At 39.4% G+C, this 19,133-nt stretch overlaps 1 protein-coding gene across 1 annotated transcript in view; it reads right to left on the minus strand.

Annotated features, from left to right (window-relative positions):
* Nucleotides 1-19,133, minus strand: part of Prkd3 (protein kinase D3) — a 73,631-nt gene that overhangs the window by 26,657 nt on the left and 27,841 nt on the right. Inside the window, exons 3-8 of the mRNA XM_052186423.1 lie at nt 10,734-10,872; nt 9,060-9,191; nt 7,081-7,238; nt 3,057-3,249; nt 2,406-2,483; nt 27-210 (exon numbers count right to left, since the gene is read on the minus strand). Of these exons, the coding sequence (XP_052042383.1) occupies nt 27-210; nt 2,406-2,483; nt 3,057-3,249; nt 7,081-7,238; nt 9,060-9,191; nt 10,734-10,872 (884 nt within the window). The remainder of the gene's footprint in view (nt 1-26; nt 211-2,405; nt 2,484-3,056; nt 3,250-7,080; nt 7,239-9,059; nt 9,192-10,733; nt 10,873-19,133) is intronic.

Raw genomic sequence — 19,133 nt, forward strand, 5'->3', positions numbered from 1 at the left:
AGCTTTGGTGGCAGCATATGCATTACCTGATTGTCTTAACCGGCTCCTCATCTCGCTCAGCATCAAGATCAGTCGGGTCAAGGAAGAACATTTTGTCTTCGGGAGGGGACTGCTCCTCTGAGTCATCCAAGCCCCTACTGCCATCGCTGTTCACATCATTGCTGTCAATATCCATGGGCATGTCTGTATCCGTTCCCACACTAGAAGGCTCTAGGAAAGTTTTAAAAGAATTGCAGCTTAATAGTAATAGAATATTAATGCATCTAGGCAGATCAGTCTTAAAATCAATGAGAAAAAAAGTTTTAAAACTTGAGAAAAATATCCTTGAGGCTTAAGGTGAACGAGTGAGTCTTTATTATGTTTCTTACTTCTTTGTATGTGCTGGAGATCAAATCCAGAGCCTTGCAAATTCTAGGCAAGTGAGTCCACTTGCCTAAAATTTCTACCACTGAGAAAGTATATGTAAAAACTTAGATAAGGGAGTTATATTTCGAATACTTAAAGAAATTCCACAGCTTAATAATAAAAGACAAAACATTTACTTAAATACTGATGAGCTGTAGACACATGAAGTAGATTTGGAAGTCTGGCAGGTCTTTAAAATGGTAAGTATAGAGTTATCAAGTCGGCCGACCTCCTGCTATACCAGGTACTCACCCAAGTGACATGAAACCATATGTCCACAGAGAAGCAATACTAAAGTGTGCATAGCGACAGTATTCCTAAGAACCCCAAAGGCAAGTATATCACAAAAATCTACTAACTGGTGACAGCATAAATAAAATGCACTTATTTCTTTGAGAGCCATGTCATTTGTCCGTAAGAAGAACTAAAAACTGGCAAAGGCTACAATATGTATGAACTCTGAAAATACTATGGAAACATAAAAGGAAACAGCCACCAGCCTCCATATTGATTGTGTGACTGTATTTATGTTCAATGTCTAAAACAGACAGACATAAAAATAGAAAGTTGTCTACTGATTGTCAGAGGCTGTTAAAGCAAGAATAGGGTGGGAATATGAAGTAGATAATTGTTGGGAGAATGAAAATCCCTAACATTAGACAGAGTAATGGCCCCATAACTTTGTGAATATAAATGGATAAATTATAAAACAAGCAAACCATATCCCAGCAAAGCTGCTAAAAATATACCATCAAGTTATTATGACCCCTATAAATGAAGAAGTATGTCAAATGATCACAAAAATAAAGCATGTGAAGAGGCAATGTGGTGGGGGTGGAGTGGGCATATGAATAACCAGCAGACACTTGAAAGGTATCAAACTCATGAGTTACCAGAAAATTGCACATTAAAATGAATATGTAGCTTTTCATATCCATTTATTGAAAAGTAGGAAAGCACAAAAATACAAATGTGTAAACTATAAAGCTAGAGAAGACTTTAGGCATATGGAAAAACTAATCATACTCTACTAATAATGTTAACTATCTTTTATACAAAATCTGTCTATTAAATCTACCTTCTAAGGTAAATGGTATTCAGAACCGGGACCTTTGGAAATGATCAGGTTCTGAAGGGTCTGCACCTATGATTTGTATTAGTGTCCCCAGAGAGCTTAGTCACACATTTTAGCATGGTACCACATACCTGAATGGTGTCTTCTGACTCTCGCTACACTCAGAATCTGCTGGCCTTTAGACTCTCAGTCTTTAGAACCATGGGAAATAAATTTCTGTTGTTTATAAACTACCCCACCTATGGTACTTAATATTAGTCTAAACAAACCCAAGCAAGACAACTGACAACTATGAAAAAATGTACAGAAATTGCGGATTAAATTCTCAAGGAATTACATTTTCAATCATTATCCTATTTACTTTTATCAGTCATATACACTATTAAGGGGAAATTATGTCAGAAGCTTACAGCATGTCTTTCCTTCCAAAAATAAGCAATAACTTCACTAGCATTATTATCTTTAGGAAGAGAGTGATAGATTATTTGAGAGAAAAATACAGACTAACGCACCAGACATGGGTTCAAATTCTACCTCTGTCACCTCTTGGCCCTAATTCTCTGGCAAATTATTTAACGTATTTGTATCTTAGACATTTATCAGAATCATCTCAGAGGGTCAGTCTTACATTTAAAAGTCAATAAAAAGAATAAAGATGACAGCCAGACTTTAAAAGTGATCTGAAAATCGATATGCAGCACCACTGGACGCTGAAGGCCAGAATAACAAGAAGGTTAAAAGAAAGACGGAAGGCATTAACTACTCACGTGTTGTGTCACTGATTCCTGTATTCTGTTTACTGATTAAGTCAGAAAACAATCTTAAACAAAGCCAGTAAATAGAATATGCAAGGAACCTTACCAGGACAGTACAGAATCATGACCTTTTCTAATCTTTTATAAAAGTTAAAAAAATATAATTTTACCTCCATTGAAAGTAACCTCGCCAAGGCAGTCTCTTGGTACTTTGGATGCACAGCGTTTATGGCAGTTGAATTTGCAATCTAAAATATAAATATTCAGCTTATAATTTAAGCTGGTAAAATCAGATTTGATTACACTTCCTTTAAGTCACTCAAAAGCAGTGTCCCGCTCTAAGAACTCAAGCCTTAGGCAATAGTCCGGTTTCAACTTCTGATGGTACTTACTAGTTCTCTACCCTTTCAGTCAGGGGTGAGCTTCTTCATCTGTGTGATGAAGCTAATTCCATGTGTATGACACAAAGATGCTGGTAGCTCCATGTTTCCTCCTCTTACTTCACGCATAATCTAATATGCATAGATTTTCTACTTACCAATATGTGGTCGTATACTTAACTTAAATGAGAAATAGTACCATGTTCTCATATAGTTGTTCTGATTATTTCTTTTTAAAAGTATAGAACCAGAGATAAAGTTTGGCACGCACGTGCACGTGTGTGTGTGTGTGTGTGTGTGTGTGTGAATTTTCCCCCTTTCTTTTTTAAGCTAACTCAAGAACAATTTTTATAGTAAATGCTACTGAAATCTAGATATTTTAAATTTGTATTTATGATAAAAAAATACACATGAATGTACCAGGAATGTAAGCAATCCTACCTTTACATTGCATTCCTTGACGAAAGAGGCCTTTGAGCAGCCGCTTGCAGTACTGGCATATTGTTGGACGGCCATAAGAGTGGACAGCAAATGTGTGTGGAACTTTGACCCTGCACATCACCATCTTTTCCATCCAGATTGGACGACCACTCCAGGACGGGATTCTCTTACTAGGCTCTTGGTGAGTATGTGACTAGAACAAGTAATTTCTGTCAGTATAGGTTAATCTTAAAAACAAAGTATTGGGAGCCAAACTTAAGCACAAGTTATTTATCTGGAATGCAAAAGTCAATATTTAAACTGTGGACCTCAGCAGCTTCCTCTGGATTTAATTTACCAACATTTGTGTGAGGGAAGTACAGACTTTCGAAGAATTTGAGTAATTCCTAATACAAGTATGAAGAAAGGGGAATCATTTCAGAGAGTAGAGATTTCAGTTTTTAGCACCCTTGAAAAAGCAGCAGAGTTAAGATAGTGGTACATCTACACAATAGAATACCACTCAGCTATTAAAACAAGGACATCATGAATTTCGCAGGTAAATGATGGAATAGAAAATATCATTGTGAGTGAGGTAACCCAGACCCAAAAGGACATTCATTGTATGTACTCACTGATAAGTGGGTATTAACCATAAAGTACAGGATAATCAGCTATAATCAACAGACCCAAAGAAGCCAAGTAAGAAGGACAGGCCAAGGGAGGATAGCTGAATTGTTCTCAGAAGAGGAAACAAAATAGATATCAGACATCGATGGAAAGAGAGAACTGGGTGGAAGAGGGGATGGGGAGGAGGGAGAGTGAGGCAGGATCATATGTCGGGAGAGGAGGAGATTGGTGGCAGTAGGGGGAAGGCAATCTCTAGGATGTGACAGAGACCTGAGATGGGAAGAGGTCCAAAGGGTCTATAGGGGAGACTCTAGCTGAGATTCCTAGCAGTGGGGGGTATGGATCCTGAAGTGGCCACTTCCTATAGCCAGGCAGGACCCCCAGTGGAAGGATAAAGACAGAAACCCACAAAGCCTTCATCTCAACATGAGCACTGCCTACAAGATGCATAGGGAGAAAGATAGTGCAGACTGAGGGAATGGGCAACCAGTTACCTCCCCAAATTGAGACCCATCCCATGTGCAAAAAACAATCCCTGACAATATTACTGACACTCCGTTATGCTTGCAGACAACCTAGCATATGCCCTCTGAGAGGCTCCATCCAGCAGCCAATGGAAAGAGATGAAGAGACTCACTCAAACATTAGATGGGGCTTGGGGAATCTTACAGAAGGGTTGGGAGAAAGACTGAGGGAACTGAAGAGGAGAGGGACTGCACAGTTAGATCAACTAAGTCAACTAATCACGACCCTTGCAGGCTTCTAGAGTCTGTGAATCTTAGGCCCAGCCAAAGAGCGAACGCAGGGTGGGCCTAGGCCCCCTGCACATATGCAGCATATGAGCAGCTTGGTCTTCATGCGGGTCCCCCAACAACTGGAGCAGGGGCTGTCCCTGAGCCTACTGCCTGTGGATCCCACACTCCTAAATGGGCAGCCTTGCCTGGACTCAATGGGAGAGGATGTGTCTAGTCCCTCAGCAACTTGAAGTGTGAGGACACCCAGAGGAGGGCTTCCTCTTCTCAAACGAGAAAGGAAAGGGGGAATTGGGGGAGGACTTTCATGATGGGGTCCCAGGAGGAAAGGAAGGGCTAATGTTGGGTTGTAAAGGAAATAAATAAATTTAGTAATAACTTTAAAAAGATAGTGGCAATGCAGGCCCCAGACTACTGCATAGAAGCACTCATTTGACTTAACAGTGGGCAATTCATATGGTAGCTTAGCCATTTGGTTTATTTCTCTACATTTTCAGAGGGCCACAAATACACACCCTTTAAAAAAAGAAGGTCCTTGACTAAGGCAGAGCTGGTGTGGAGAAGATGGAATAGAAATGTAGAACAAGGTGTGATACAAGGTCAGATAATGAGCACTTGATACGCCCAATGGCCCACCTGACAACTGCCCACCTTACTGAGTTGGCCCAAAGTTTGTTCTGCACTTGGGACCTACTGACTGACTTCGCTATTAGGTAGGAATCACTGCCAATGGCACTCTCTACAGTTTCCTTTACAATGGTGCTCATTTTACCACCGACAAAAGCAGATTCCTCAACCAACTTAATAGCTTTCTACCTTTTTTCCAAAACACACACACACACACACACACACACACACACTTGTAAAAGAGGCACATTTAGCATTTTACAATACAAGCAAAACCTGGCAGTGACCTCACAGCAGACACTAATACCCATTCAAAGCTGACCAAGCAGTTACCCACAGGAAAAGCATCGGACTGAAGGATGCCTGTCACTGCGCACACTGCATTACTGAAAACAGCCGGGACCAATACTTACTTCACAATTCCCACTAATACTAGAATATGTGTGTAGAAATTTGAACTAAATGGTGTTAGAAAAAAACAAAAACTAAACAGCATCAGTGATAGTAATTAGATCTTAAGCAGTTCTTTATAAATATTTTCCAGTGTTTTTGGAGGATTTTTCCCCTCTAAGTGAAGCTAAAAGATTAAATAAAGAACAATTAAAAATGTTTGTGTAGCTTAAGAGATAAGTGGATTTGTTTAACTACAGCTCTCTTTAAACAAAGGGAACAATCAAACTAAATTATAGGCCAGTTCAGTTTGGTTCATTCCATTTATTGAATACATATCCAGTGATTATGATATGCTAAGTGCTCTATAATATATCTGGAAGACATCTAAACATAATCACATTTTGAGGCAAAGTAACAAAGGTTGGACACCTTCCCAGATGACTGGAAGGATAACTCTCCAGGCTTGTCTTCACTGTCAGAGGCGGCACTCTGAGGTTGTTCTCAATGTATCAGTCTACTCTACATTTCCTGCTCCTCCATCTACTATATTTGGTCTGTCTGAAGTTCAAATTATACAAGGCACAGTAAAACTGATTTAGCTATTAGTCACTCAATACAGAGGACACCCCTGTAAGGAAGGTTTTTATTTGCCAGTAGCCAGCTGGAACCTTTGCTCATGTCCTGCTGGTATCAGGGCATGAGGGGCATAGTAGTAGAGAGCACGCGTGCCAGGTACAACGGTCGGTCTGTGGTGGCAGCAGTCATAGAGTTATTTAAATTCTATCCCCATCTAAATATGAAAGTGGGCTCAGATTAAAATAAGTGATTAGGTTTTCTGCACCGAATCCCTGAAATTAATATTTTCTCCCTACCTCAGTGTGCCCTGACCCACACAATCAGTAAGGCCCCTCAGTCACAGTGACTGCCTGTCAGTGATACTGACAGGAGACAAATGACAGACTCAAGGAGCAGCAGAAGGGAGAAGGATGTCAGTAGGTTTAGCAAGAGAATTTAGTTAAAATAGGACCACTGAATGTAACTATATGAAATGTGACACATAAATGTGACACTGACATCAACACAAGAACTCGGTGAAAATTCTGGCTTTGTTTTAAAGTCTTCTATTTAAATTAACATTAGCTTAACTGTTTTTCTGTATCAATGTGTAGCCAGAAATTTTCTAAAAGTACCTTATTTCCAGTTGGCTTAGTTGTAAGCTAATTAATTCTTCACAAAACTTTGCAACATCATTGTCAATTATCACACACACACACACACACACTGTATAGGTTTTGCTCCTCTGGAGATCCCTAACATAGTTATCTAGTGGAGAGAAACATAACTGGAGTTGTGTATAGGAAACCTGGCCCTATGATTATATGTAAGATTAGGTGAAGTATGGATGCTGGATGCCAGGATAATGAGAGGAGGCTCACATGGTGATCTGTACAACAACACAATCCCAAGGGGCACACAATACAATCTACTGCTGTGGGTAAGCCTCGTCCCCATTAGTACATTTAAAGTGCTTTAAGTTAGGAACATTACTGTACTCTGGCATCACCTGTTCTAGGTTGTCATATACCTTGTAGAATCACTAGGAATAACTAGTTAAATGCCTTCTACAACCTGAGAATACATACCTCTTCACTGAGAAGGGGCACACATTCAGGCTGCAGGGGTCTTGGAACTGAGAGGCCAGGTCCTGGCAGGGACACATTTGACAGACGTCTCTTTCTTACTCCACTGCAATTATTTGGAATCTTGAAGGCACATCGTTTATGATAATTTAATCCACAGCCTAAACATATTTTAAGAGTAAAATATAAAAATTTTGAATGTAAATATATGAAATGTGACACATAAAACCCAGTACTTCTTTATTTTCACCAGCAACAATACCAACCTTAATTAAGAGCTAAGATAACAGATGACGTGGAACATAATAAATTCAAGAATAGGGAAAGTGTGTAGAAAAGTTTATTTAGAAAAGTTAATTTAACTAGAGTAGTGAATCTTGACTTATGAGAGCTAACATAACAACCTGAAAATTTCCTGGAAATATGAATTACTAGAGTCATCCCTAAGTCTACAGACTCAAGAGAGTGTGGAGGTGGAGCCCAGCAAAGCATGCTTTAGGAGACTTGTAAGAGCTGCGACTGGCTTCAAGCACTATCTAGTGGCAAACTGTGGCTTGTGTACCACAGACCTTCTTCAATGATGAGAAAATTATATGAAACTCAAATTTAGGTGTTCACAAATATAAAATAATAACAAATAATAACGTAGAGTATTAGTATTATGTAAATTATAATACACATATAACACAAAGGTTGTGTGAAGTCACGTGTGTGCAGGGATCTGTATTTGAGTATGGAGACTAGAGATGAACTTCAGCTCTCACTACTTAGGCGACATCTACCTTGTCTTGGCGGCAGGGTCTCTTACTGGGGCCTGGAACTAAAAGAAACCCTAGGGATTCCCTTGTCTCCTAATTTCCCAAACACGTGTCACCACACCCAGCTTTTTATGTGGGTCCTGGAGACTGAACTCCAGGTCTCACGCTTGTGTGGCACTTCACCAACTAAGACATCTCCCTTCCTTTATAAATATGTTTTATTGCAACAGTCTGTGTTTATTTACATTATTATCTATGGTTAATTGTTGAGTTTTTAACATTTTTTAAAATTTTCTGTGTATGAATGTTTTGTTTTCCTGTATGTATGTGTAGCACATACATGCCTGGTGCCCCTGGGCATGAGATCCTCAGGAATTAAGAGTTACATAGGGCAAGGCACCATGTGGGTGCTGGATATCGGCTCCTCGTAAAGAGCAGCCAGTGTTCTCAGCTGATGAGCCACCTCTCTGGTTCTACACTACAACAGCAGTGTTAGACACAACAGAAACCACAGCCCACAAAGTCTTAATAATGTATTCCCTGCTGGGACTTTACAAAAAAAAAGCTAATTGACCCACCACTGCAGACTGTCTGATGAATTGCTATGCCCTAACAATTCTAACTTACAACAATTTGCCAAATTTACAACTGTATAGAAAAAAACTAAAAATATAATAAAACTCTGTAATAATAAGTGGCTAATAGTTATTAAGCCACTATTTTGTATCAAATACTTAGTAATTCACGTTACCTTAACCATTTATGAAATTGACTGAGAGACAACTATATTCGTTGTATTCTCAATCTTGTTTATAAAATTCATTAAAGTGGTAATTTTATAATTTATTAATGATACGATCTAATTTTAATAGAATAGATATAACAGTAGACAAATGCTTTTGGGCTTGATTGATGTTAGAATAACATGGATGTCGCTGACCATTCTTAGCTTCATGATAAAATCAAAAGTTTACAGCTATAAGTCATTGATTTTTAGCTTTTATAATATCAAGCTTATCAAAGCAGTCTCTAGAGAGGTAGATCAGTTGCCTATGCAGAAGAACCAGTAGGTGGAGGCAGAGGAAAGACCAGAGTCCTCATCTCCTCAAGTCTAAATCCTTGTTACCTAGACAACTAGGTCTATCAATGTCTTTCATTGATAGTTCAAAAAATGCAAATGTAAAATCCTCTTTCAAATTAATACCCCAATTTAAAAGCACTTACCTTCACATTTTAATCCTTGCCGTACCAGTCCCCAGAGCATCTCACCACAGTAATCACAAAATGTAGGTGCTTTGTAAGAATGGACGTAGAGCGCATGAGGACGGATCTGGAAGTCTTCTACTGTGGCCAGAGCTTTAGAAGAAATAAAAAACAAAAACAAAAGTATTAAACTATATTTAACAACTACAAATTAATTAGGATGGTCACTATATCCACTTATATGAAAACACAAGGTAACTTCTCTGAAAGTTTCATGTGGCCACAAAATAAGTTAATTTTAGCATTTAAAACAGTGATTAAAATGTTTAGTTAAAAATCATTTATTTATTGTATGTCACGTGTTAAGGGAGGGCAATGCCCTGGCACATGTGGAGGTCAGAGACAACATATAGACATGAGTTCTCTCCTCCTCCCATGTGTCCCAGGGATCAAAATCGGAGGCCTTTATCTGCTGAGCCGTCCTTCTGGTCTAATACTGTGATTTTACAAAACAGTTCTTTTAGAAGTTCAGCAGCTTTAAATGAGTTAAGTTCCAAATAAGCCAAGTTGGAAATCTATAGGCTAGGGATTTCAAAAGCACTGTCTCAAAACAAGATGGCAAATTACATCTTCTTTAACCCATTAAAACCTGCTTAGCTTAGGATATATTGAGAAAGGAAACACTGAAGTAACATGTAAAAGTGCTATGGAACCTAACCTCCTTGTCACAGTGTTTCTGTACAATAGACATTGAGTCCACAGATGCCCAGGACTTCACCTGAGAGTCACTAGTGATGTGCTGTGGTTTGATGAGGTCCGCAGGCAAAAAAGAATGAATGCGATCATGATCTTAGGAGACCAGCACATAAATCTCCTGAGAGAGGGAAGACAGGGGCTGTGGTGTAGAATGACCAATGCAGGGGGCCAGGGAGATGGAAGAATCAGAAACACAGATGAGAGCTGTTAGGGACCAGTAAGGAGGCACAATGGCCACAGAGGATCTCAAGAACAGGCTAACCGATGACTGCGTGAGGGGAAGGCGGGCGGCCAGGCTGTGGGTGTCTGCTGACCACCTGCCTCCTCTCTCTTATCAACATTCATATCTTGCCAATCAAAGATGCCGTCCTGTGGCAGGCCTCTGCCCCTCACACTACTCACTGAACTCCTGCCCACTTGGTGTTGGGTAAGTGGAAGTCAGGGAACAGGAATGGCAAGAAGGGACAAGGCAGGAACGAAAATGAGAAATGCCCCCTGGGAACAGGAAGGGAAGACACGTTTTTAAAATCACACAAGTAACCAGCACTGCCACTTTCTCTTCCAAGTCTTTAATATTTCTCTCTTTATCTAGATTCTCTTTTTGGAACCTCGGTTTTCTTTTCCATGCTTTTAACAGAAATGGGAAAAGAAACAACTGTAATTTTCCTTTATGTTTTTGACCTGTAGAAAAAGAACTTCTTTTCAGTTTAACTGGCAATCCCTTAGCTTCAAAACACTTAAGTAATTTTCAGTGTGTTTTTTTACTTTCTCCCAGTGCTATAACCTTCCTGAAAGTGAAAAGCATGCAGAAACCATAGCTCCACATTTCAGAACCAAGCAATTGCAGAACAGAATAAAGCCAAGTGCAGCAGAACACAGCACTAGCGTAGAGACACTCTGTGGGAAAAGAGAAAGGGGGGAAAGGAGACATTTGCTTACCTGACAGGACAACCTCTACCAGATCCCCTTCATGTATTTCATCTGCTGAGGTAATCAGCTGCAAAATGTTTTCAGAGTTCATGTCGTGGCGAAAGAGAAGAATTTTATCATACATGCCAAAGAATCCACACTCTGGAAACTGAAGAAAAACAGCCCTGTGTCAATACTCCATAGCTTTCTGCTGTTACAAACGGTCTATACAAGAATTTTGAAGTGTCCTGGCATAGTGCTTGTCACTAACAACTCTTTTAATATTTAAAAGGTGAACCTTGTACGCAAACATCCTGGTTAATTTTAAAGCTCAAAAACAGATAAGTAAATTTGCAAATACATAATCATTACCTTAAAACACATGTCTTACAAATTTCAGATTTCTAATTGCCATAAGACAACATAATCTTCCACAGGCTCTGTTTTTATCCTGAGAGGCAAGTAGTTGTTTCCATTCATTAGTGCTACACTGCTCAAGACATGATCAGCTGCTGCTATTCTTCGGATGTGATGTGTACAATGTCCATGTGTTAATGTCCTAGGAGGTTCTGGAGCCCTTATGTGCCATGAGTATGTGGGGTCTGGGGACAGGGAAAGGCATAAAGGGGACTTTACACCTCTGGTAAAAGTTTTCTGGACTCTTTCCTGCTCTCTGACGGAGGATGGCTAGTTTGCTCCTGCTGTGGTGTGCTGTCCAATGCAATGGAGTCAACCAATTGTGGCCTGGAGCCTCTAACACTGAGCCAAAATATTATTTTTTGCTATAAAACTATTTTAAATATTTGTTATAGCACAGCTGTTCACCATAGTTATTTGAATCTGAAACAACTAAAATTAAAGAAAATAAAAAAATGTATTTCCTTAGTCACAGTAGCCACACTGTAAGTACCTGACTGCCACTGTAGCTGCAGCTAACATCTATACTGAACAGAACTAAAAGAGAGACCTACATCATCTCAGGGCTAGCAGAAGACCAAATAATTCCCTAACAGTATTCACAGAGCACTAACTCCAATTTAAGCACGCATCTAGTGTTAGGTATGTTCACTGCAATTGCAAACCCAGGGCTCAACAGTGTTCTAAACAGAGGCTTGAGGATTTTCCCACATATGCCCTAAATGTACTATTCTAACTATTTTGTACTATTCTAACATTTATAATAGTTAGGACATTCATATGTGGAACAAAATATGAAGATGTGTGTCCAATATTTTGAAGGAAGTAGTTTAGAGTTTTTGTTCATTTAAGAAAGCGTCTCAGCATGCAGTTCTGAATGACTTAGACCCTGCTACAGAGGCTGGACACCCTCTTGATCTCTGGGCTTAAAGGTACGCACCATCATACCTGATGAAATATTAGGAGTTTTTAATATTTGCCTTACAAAATAATTCCATTTTTAATCAATTAAAGATAGAAAAGATGCCATCTATTTACTAATGCCTTAGAACATGCTGTTGTAGAGATTCCTTGATGCTCAGAAGATAACAGCACAGCTGTCCTTTAATGAATGGTATAGTGTGTCGCTGGCTGGAACTCAATGATCTGATGTGGATCAGTCACACCGAAGTGTAAATGTGCTTATGACAGGGATGCTGTAGGCCACACGGTTCGCGCACTTCAGATAGTGGTACTACTTGGTGAGGAATCACAAAAGAGTTTCTCTGGTTTCATAATGTAGCAACTTGATTGTGTAATTAAACACATTTTCTTATTTACTGAGTTCACTGGGGGGAAAAAAGCATGACAAAAAAAGCACGACAAATTTACAGCCCACTTTTGGCAGTCTAAGATCTTATGGCAGATGTTTTAGATACAGTAACCTTCCTCATTTTCCTATTTATTATCTTATTATTGTACATTTTTTTCCTACAGAAAAACCATATACACCACTCAAATATTTTTCAGATCTTTTCTAAAAATTATTTTTGATAAGTTGAAAACAGCAGCTTATTTAGAAAGTGAAGGACTTATTTGTATTTTTAAAACATGGCAAATAACGGTAACATATAGAAATACTTAGAATTTTATAATACCAACTTTACCTTCAATTATCTGAGTTGCCAATAGTATTTATTATAGTTTAAACTATGTTTTAATGTATATCTAACATGGTAATTATTTTTAGCTGAAAAGACAGAAATAAAAAATTATTTTTTGTTTAAATTCTAATTAAAAATGTACTAAGCTAAATAATTAAACAGGAGACAAAAATAGCTTTAGAACTTAGTTGTACCATCCCTGAATGTTAGAAAAGAATTTCATATTTCACCTTCATAAGAAAATAAAGTCTCAGCTGAGCAGTGGTGGCGCATGCCTTTAGTCCCAGCACTTGGGGGGCAGAGGCAGGCAGATTTCTGAGCTCAAGGCCAGCCTATAGTGTGAGTGCCAGGACAGCAGGGGCTACACAGAGAAACCCCGTCTCCAATAAATAAATAAATAAATAAATAAATAAATAAATAAAAGAGAAAAAAAAGAAGAAAAGAAAAAAAGAAAAAGGAAGAAAATAAAACCTCTAACCAATATTTGAAAAAAATAACTGATTTTTTAAAATAACATTTCTGGCATATTTGCTAAATACAAGGTATGGATAGCAGTTGTAATCAAAAAACAATCAGTATTTTCTAAAAGCCTTCCAAAAGCTTACAATCTAACAGGGAAAAAATGGAAACAAGCACAGATATTAAACAACAGGATAGTAAATGGCAAATGAAATACAAATGCATTCTAGAATTAGGGCAAATAATAACTGAGAAACGTTATCAGTCCTGGTTATTAAATGGGCTCCTAGACCTGCTGGCTTTATGGGGAGGGCGTCAAAACTGGACCTGCTGAGGACTGTGTCTAATTCCTAGCACTGTAATTAATGAATGCTAACACTTCAAAATATTTTATATTCTAAGAGGGAAGAGACAACAGCCAAAGGCAAGATGGTAAAGATCCCTGCTGCCTTCCAGAAACTGCTCTCAGAGGACTGCGGCGAAGAGCTGAGCAAATCCCTGAAGAGAGGCTGAAGCTTTGGTCAGGACAGCATTTCCAGATCTGAATTACACAGTAAGGAACTGGAAAGAGGCGCTGTTTCTCTCCAGAAGGAATAGTTGATTAGTCATCTGGTCACTAGCCCTGACATAATCAGTCAAGACAAGTCTCAACTTGTAGTAATTGAAAAAATGACCTAAAACCACCAGTCAAAGGAAAGCAACATTTAAATAAATATACAGTCTAGAGAAGATATAAACAACAGTGCAGTAGACTTGCTATCTAACGGATAACAGGAGCAGGAACTGAGGATAGAATGTAGCCCAGTGTTCTTTTAGCAAGTGCACTGCCCAGACCAAGCCTCAGCACCATATAAATGAGTACACAAATACCCTAGCACTGGTAAAAGAAAGAGTGCAGAAATATTACAAATAATTATTTAAATTAAACACTTGTATGTAAAGAGGCTGAAAGATGTTGGTGATGACAGTCAAAAGTCATTTCAAGGTAAGTAAATATCTTCACAGAATACTCCCCTATAAATCTGACAGGTCACTGAATGACTCGTGCAGTGGTTTCCAACCTGTGGGTTCTAACTCTTTACAGGGTCGTCTAAGACCACTGGAAAGCACAGTGTACATTACAACTGATAACATGGATACTTACATTAGGATTCATAACAGCAGCAGAACTACAGTTAGGAAGTAGTGACAAAATTAATTTTATGGTTGGGGTCACCACAAGAAGACCAGTATTAAAAGGTCGTGGCATTAGGAGGCTGAGAATCACTGATCTGGAGGAAAAGGTATGACTGGCTTGTGAAAAAATACTGCTATTTATTAAAATATCATATATGTGTGTTTGTTAAGGTGGTTAGAAATTACCTGAAAGTAAATGCCAGAACTACAAAAACAGAAAACAGACTGACAAATAAGAAAAGATTAAATATTGTCACTGAAATTCAGGGAATCAATATGGTCAGTCTTTAAAATCACTGAGGTTTAGAGGCATGCTTATATTAAAGATAAACATCCACAAAGAAACAGGAAATTAACTACAAGCACAGTTTTGAAACATCTAAACAACATACAAAATAAACAGAAACAACCTGCTAAGGAAATAAACATACACATATTTGCTGCTCATGAGTTTTAAAATTCAGATGTCAGGTCTTCACAAGTAAGAATGTGACTCAACTCAGTTCACGCATGACAACCATATTAAAATTTTAAAGAAACTCACTTCCTCTCAATAACCTCAAGGCTCAGGACACATCACAGAAGAGGGCCTAGATAGACTGCAAGAGCAGAGGCTGGAGTAGACTGGAATGAAACAATCTTCTGGATATGACAGGACCTCTGTACCCATCAACTCTCAGCAGCCATGGCTGCCTGCACAAAACCTGCACAGGGTCAAGGCAGCCAACACTCCAGCACACAGCAGCAAAGATGGATCCTGCATCCCTAAAGGAGAAGCTCTGGCAGGTGACAGAGTTAGTGTTTAAGGGCATGGCTCCTAGCAGGGCTGCCCAGGCTCACAGGCTCAAGGCTCCATATCCAGGAGGGTATGAGTAGCACGAATGGACTCAACTAACTAAAAGAAAAAACAGGACCCAACACTGGGAGTATAGGGAGGTGGGGGTGGATCTGAAAGGAGTTAGGGGGCGGAGTGAGTGAGTATGATAAAAATAAATTGTATGAAAGTCTCCAAGGATTAATAAAACATTATAAAATATTATAAACAAATGATATTCAGGCTTTCTTCTCAAATGGATGCCTGAGTTTTAAAATTACTTTAAAATGTTCACGAGCTCATGAGATGGCTCAGGGGGTTCAGAGCACTGGCTGCTCTTCCAGAGGTCCTGAGTTCAATTCCCAGCAACCACATGGTGGCTCACAACCATCTGTAAGGGGATCTGATGGCCTTATTCTGGCCTGTGGATATATTAACAGTAGAGCCTGCATACATTAAATAATTTTTTTTAAAGTTTCATTTATCAGTCTTTATTTTTAAAAGTTTTTAGATGTTAAAAAATTCAGACATTACACAGTGTTCCCATTTACCCAGTTTCCCCATTATTAACACTTTCCAATACATTTATAGCAAATGCCATACTTTATTTAAATTTCCTTAGCTTTTACCTAAAGTTCTTTCTCCTTTCCAGAATCATCCATGAATCTATGTGACCTTTAGCTGCCAGGCCTTCTTTTAGATCTAACAGTTTCTCACACTTTGCAGTTTGGGAAGATTTGACTGTGTGGCCCATTGGTTGTTTTATAGGATGCCTCACTAGTTGAACCGTCTGATGTTTATCTCATTTTAACCTGGGCTTGAGGGTTTTGAAGAGGTAAGCTACACAATTCAAGTAACATCCTTACTACATTCTACCAAGACTGAGTGTGCCCAGATTTTTATGTTCTGGGGATGAGACTTGGGTCTTCACACTCACATGGCAAGCAGCTCACTAAGCCATCACTCTAGGCCCCGAATTCAAATCTTATTAACTGTATAATCTTAACTATGGTTTTCTATCTGTAAAATAGAGCATACCTGGCAGTTACCATGAAAATTAAACAAATTACTGTAACATAAAGAATTGAATTCCTGATGAGTTGGATGTGCCACGAACATTAGCCTTTACTGCTTCCAATATTTTGTCATTATAAACAATAGTAAGTAATCGCATATTTATATCTTTACTACTTCTGAAGTATATGTATGGAAATAATTTCTCAGAATACCTCCTAAGTCTAAGTATACATATGAATCTTTTAGATACTGACCTTTCACAAAGGCTATCAGCAAAACATTAAATTTGTGGGGCAGGGGAGATGGCTCAGTACTTATCCCACAGGTAGGGAGAAGACCAGAGTTCAAATCCTAGAACCCATGTAAATGCAAGGCGCGTCTGATGGCCTTCTACAGTTGGAAGGTAAGGAGGGGGCCCCCAGAGCAAGCTGACTAACAAGGCAGTCACATCAGTGAGCTTGGGTCTGACGCGAGACCCTGCCTCGATGAAACAAAGCACAACAGTGACTGAGGATGACTCTGACATCAACCCCGGGTCTTCAAATGCATGTGTACACATGTGCACACACTTGGGCCCATACATGCAAAAGTCATGCAAATACACACATGAACACAATAAACATGAAAATGGAATAAGAAAAGGGACTCTTTTTGTTAAATGCTATTTTATAAGTACATTATCAGATTTGTTGCTCTCATATGAAAAGTGGTACTTCTGTGTAGTTTCAGCTTGTACTCCCCCCTTTTTACATACATGGGTGGTGTGCATCTGCATTCATGTCCTATGGGCATATGCATTATTTTAGGAATGAGGCAAGTTCCAGCAAGTCTAGCCAGCTTGTCCCAGGATTCCCTGATTCTGTGTCCCCAGGTAGCTACCATGCCCTAGTTTTGTGTAGATTTTGGGACTCTCAACTCTGGTCTTCATGCTTATGGACATAGAGCTTTATCCATGGAGTCATTTCCCTTGCCCTGACTTGTATATGTCCATTACACATCTTTCATATGCTTAAGATATGTTATGAGAATTCATTATTTATATTTTTTGCCTATTTTTAATAGTTCACTGATCCTCAAAACTCCAAATTCAACTATTCTTCAGAATTATTTGTCCTCTTCCAGAATGATTCTCAGTACATAGGGGCTATGTGAAAGTCACGGGCAAGCCAAGCACAGAGGTACACACACACAGCCCCAGCTTCTAGAGCTGGAGGCAGAGGATCCAAAGTTCAAGGTCACCCTTGGATAAACAGGGATCTGGAGGCTGGCCTGGACCACATGAGGGAAAAAAGGGCATGAACCAAACATTAAAGCCATAAACCTTATTTATAATAGCCAGAAGCTGGAAAGAACCTAGATGTCCCTCAACAGAGGAATGGATACAGAAAATGTGGTACATGTATACAACAAAGTACTACTCAGCTATTAAAAACAATTCATATGGAGCTAGAAAATATCATCCTGAGTGAGGTAACCCAATCACAAAAGAACACATACAGTGTGCATTCACTGATAAGTGGATATTAGCCCCAAAGCTCAGAATACCCAAGATACAACTCACAGGCCACATGAAGCTCAAGAAGAAGGAAGACCAAAATACTCATGGTTCATAGCCAACCAATAGACTAAGTATAGAATCCTTGATGGAGCAGCTAGAGAAAGGACCCAAGGAGCTAAATAGGCTTGCAGCCCCACAGGAGGAACAATAATATGTACCAACCGGAGCTCCCAGGGACTAAACCACCAACCGAAGAGTACACATGGAGGGACCCATGGCTCCAGCTGCATATGTAGCAGAGGATGGCCATTTCAGAGAGCAATGAGAGGAGAGGCCATTGTTCCTATGAAGGCTCAAAGCCCCAGTGTAGGGGAATGCTAGTTCAGGAAAGTGGGGGTGGAATAGGGTATTTTCGGAGGGGTAACAAAGAAAGGGGATACCATTTGAAATATAAAGCAAATATGTAACAAAAAATAAAATATTAAAGCCACAAACAAAAGAGCTTTATACTCCAAAATCTATCAAAAATAACCTGCCAGTGAAATACACAGAAAGCAGAAGCTTTTCAAAAATAATGGCTTGTTTTTCTAAGCTATACTTCAACAGAATAGGGAATAAAGGAAGAGGCCACTCTTCACGCAGCTGTATCATTTTGAAAGGAAAAAAATATTCTGGCAAAATAATGCAAACAAACTCTTGATTCCATCTGTGAATCTGCTGTTCTCATTCATGGGGCAGCGGAAGGACAACTGCCTCACCACTGCTATTTTCTATTTACCCTTAAAACGTAAGACGCCCCCAAGAAATGGTCTACACACCTTGTAACCACTCCATGCTCATGGAGAACAAGGGCTCTTGGGACAAGGAACAGGACTAGCAGGGCAGCACCCTGGAGCGTGTTTAGCAGCTCTCTCTCAGTACCAAGCCCAGGCGACAAGGGTGCTCCCGCGGAGCTCTCCCCTGGGCCTCCGTACAGTCCTAGTGTGCAGAACCTGGGTTTGTGGACATCTGGTAGTACGTGTTGCGGGTGCACAGGTCATCTCCGCCATAGAACTATCTGGCCCCGGTTGCCGATTAAAGCTCAAGAGTCCTGCTGCTCTAGGATGAAAGGGGCCAAACCTCTAGAGCCTGGGCAACGTGGATGGGAGTTAGTAACCTTTGAAAAACACAAAGCCCATGTTTCCTTCCATACCCTACCTCAGCCCTCAACAGAGGAGGGAATGAAGGACAGCTAAGAAACTAAAAGTTTAAAGCAAATTAAGAAAAAAAAAAGGCTTTAATTTGGCCTGTTCCTAACAGCACTCTCCAGGTAACTTCTCAATTTACTTTTTTTATTTTTATTTTTTGGTCAGTAGCTTCCTTGCCTTGTGCAAAATGAAGGCTTTTCCCAGTTCTAGACCAACTGT

This window comes from Apodemus sylvaticus, chromosome 6, assembly GCF_947179515.1.
Source record: "Apodemus sylvaticus chromosome 6, mApoSyl1.1, whole genome shotgun sequence".
In the NCBI taxonomy this organism is placed as follows: Eukaryota; Metazoa; Chordata; class Mammalia; order Rodentia; family Muridae; genus Apodemus; species Apodemus sylvaticus.